Below are 2,054 nucleotides of genomic sequence, written 5' to 3'. Positions count from 1 at the left end.
CCCCCCCCACCCCAGGGACCAGATCAATTTTACATTACCACCATGGGCCTATGAGTTTAGCAATAGCTTTATCATTACTGAAGATAACAAAGTATTACATAGTATAATTTTTGTTAGGACAAGCTTGCCAAAATGATTTTATTTTTCATGCAATCTATAAATGTTCTTTTATTTGTTCTGTTTAAAATGATACTAAAATCAAGATTCTCGTACAACGCATTGCAAAGTTATTTACAATTTAATTTTTTCAATTTTGTGGTTCTTTTTAATGTGGAACTAAAAAAAATTAACAAAAATAAATAACAATAAAAAAGTTTAATCAGGGAGATAATAGTTATGGGGAGAGAAAAGAAAAAACTTTTGTTTTTACTTCAAATGTTGCTTTAACTGACATCAAATATGGATGGAAGCCGAACCCTCTGATCTGCAGATTAATTTACCAAAGTAAATAAAAAAGTGACAATGGTAATATGTATCTCTCTATCTCCCCCGCTGATCAATGTTTATAAACAATGTTACTTTGTATCTCTCTATCTCCCTCTGATCAATGTTTATAATCAGCTACACTTTTCAAGTTCCAGTATTATTATTGACAGTGTAGAGTCATGAGAGTGTGAGATGTTGATGGTGGTACTCAGGATGTCTGGTCCTTCTCACCTTTTTACTGAAGGGGTACATAGCTCTGGTCTGACTCCTCTGGTTGTACTTGGCCTCCATTTCATCCATCCAATCAATGTTCCAATCTAGAACTGGCAGTGGATTCACTTTAGCCTTCCTATTCTGATCAGTGCCATCGCCCTGGTTCTGCGGAGCTAGCGCTCCATCCAATGGGGACGCAGATGGTGAGAAATCTGCGTAAAAATAAGGATACGAAAATAATCACATTTATCAATACAATATATCATTTTTTTATTACATTATATAGCCGAGACATTGTACAGAGAACACTGAGCCAGTCACATCAGTCTCTGTACAGAGGAGCTTACACTCTAATGTCCCCCCACAGTCACACACTATTATACATTTATACCACTGACATATACCACAGTGCTGTACAGAGAACAATGAGCCAGTCATATCAGTCTCTGTTCTGTACAGAGGAGCTTATACTTTAAAGTAAACTGTGTTCCATGGTGGGGGAGGGGGATGTAGATGCAGCTGGCCCTATGAAAATATTCCATTGCCAGCTACAGAGAACCTCACAACACTTTAGGAAGATATAACAAAGCAAAGTTTCCCCTCTGGAAGCAAAGGATACTTCATAAGCCTGCATCTGCCTAATGCAGCAACATGGATAATAAATGCTATGTATAGAGTGCGATCTGTCACCGCCCTGCCTTCCAGCGCCCAAAAGGTGGACGTACCCTTTAAGACCCAAGGTGCCCTTAACATGTTGCAGCATGCTGCAGGGCTCATGGCGGCGGAGCGGCAGGAATATCCGCAATGGGAAGGGTGGCGAGCCAAGCAGCTAATGCACTGGCTGCTTTTAAAGTATTAAACTCGTTCTCCTGCCAGCAAAGAGATTAGCGGGATGAGAGTTGGAGGGGGAGACGCTGAGAGTTGGGAGACGAGACTTCATCGGATCCCCAACGTTTAGCAAAAAAAAAAAAAAATCCTCGACCTTTGTCGGAAAGCTCGGCGCGGCTCCGGATAATCAGGTGCTAAATATGCGAGGAATGATTTTATTGGTCCTGATAAAGTTCCTGCGGAATGCAGTTACCGCGTTATGGATCTGCGTTCATGAATAAAAGAATAATTAGGCTTTACTTTACAATCCGCCGCACCCCTCCACCCCCACCCCCGCTCAGCTAGTTAGCCGGCTAATGAATTTCCTAGAGAGCGTTCCGATACTTAACAAAAAACATAAAACTGGCGAATTGTCAAAAAATTATCATCACTCGAATGGGTCGTTATGGACCTGAATGGAAGAATTCTGAACCATCGGAAAGTCTGTGCTAAAAGTTTTGGGATTGGGTCAGGGAAAGGTTGCAATACCAAAGTTCGATTTCATGAAATTTCATGGTTTAGGTTATATTTTAGGTATGGGGGGGGGG

General features: G+C 40.9%; 1 protein-coding gene across 1 annotated transcript in view; it reads right to left on the bottom strand.

The window, feature by feature from the left end:
- The window catches only part of ROBO4 (roundabout guidance receptor 4), a 71,081-nt gene that overhangs the window by 2,712 nt on the left and 66,315 nt on the right, over nt 1-2,054 (bottom strand). The window contains exon 21 of the mRNA XM_018564973.1: nt 658-862. Within this exon, the coding sequence (XP_018420475.1) occupies nt 658-862 (205 nt within the window). The remainder of the gene's footprint in view (nt 1-657; nt 863-2,054) is intronic.

The sequence above is a fragment of the Nanorana parkeri genome, unplaced genomic scaffold (assembly GCF_000935625.1).
Source record: "Nanorana parkeri isolate BGI_ZX_2015 unplaced genomic scaffold, ASM93562v1 scaffold802, whole genome shotgun sequence".
In the NCBI taxonomy this organism is placed as follows: domain Eukaryota; kingdom Metazoa; phylum Chordata; class Amphibia; order Anura; family Dicroglossidae; genus Nanorana; species Nanorana parkeri.
The sequence above is the reverse complement of the archived record's forward strand: the minus strand, read 5'-3'. Positions and strand labels throughout refer to the sequence as shown.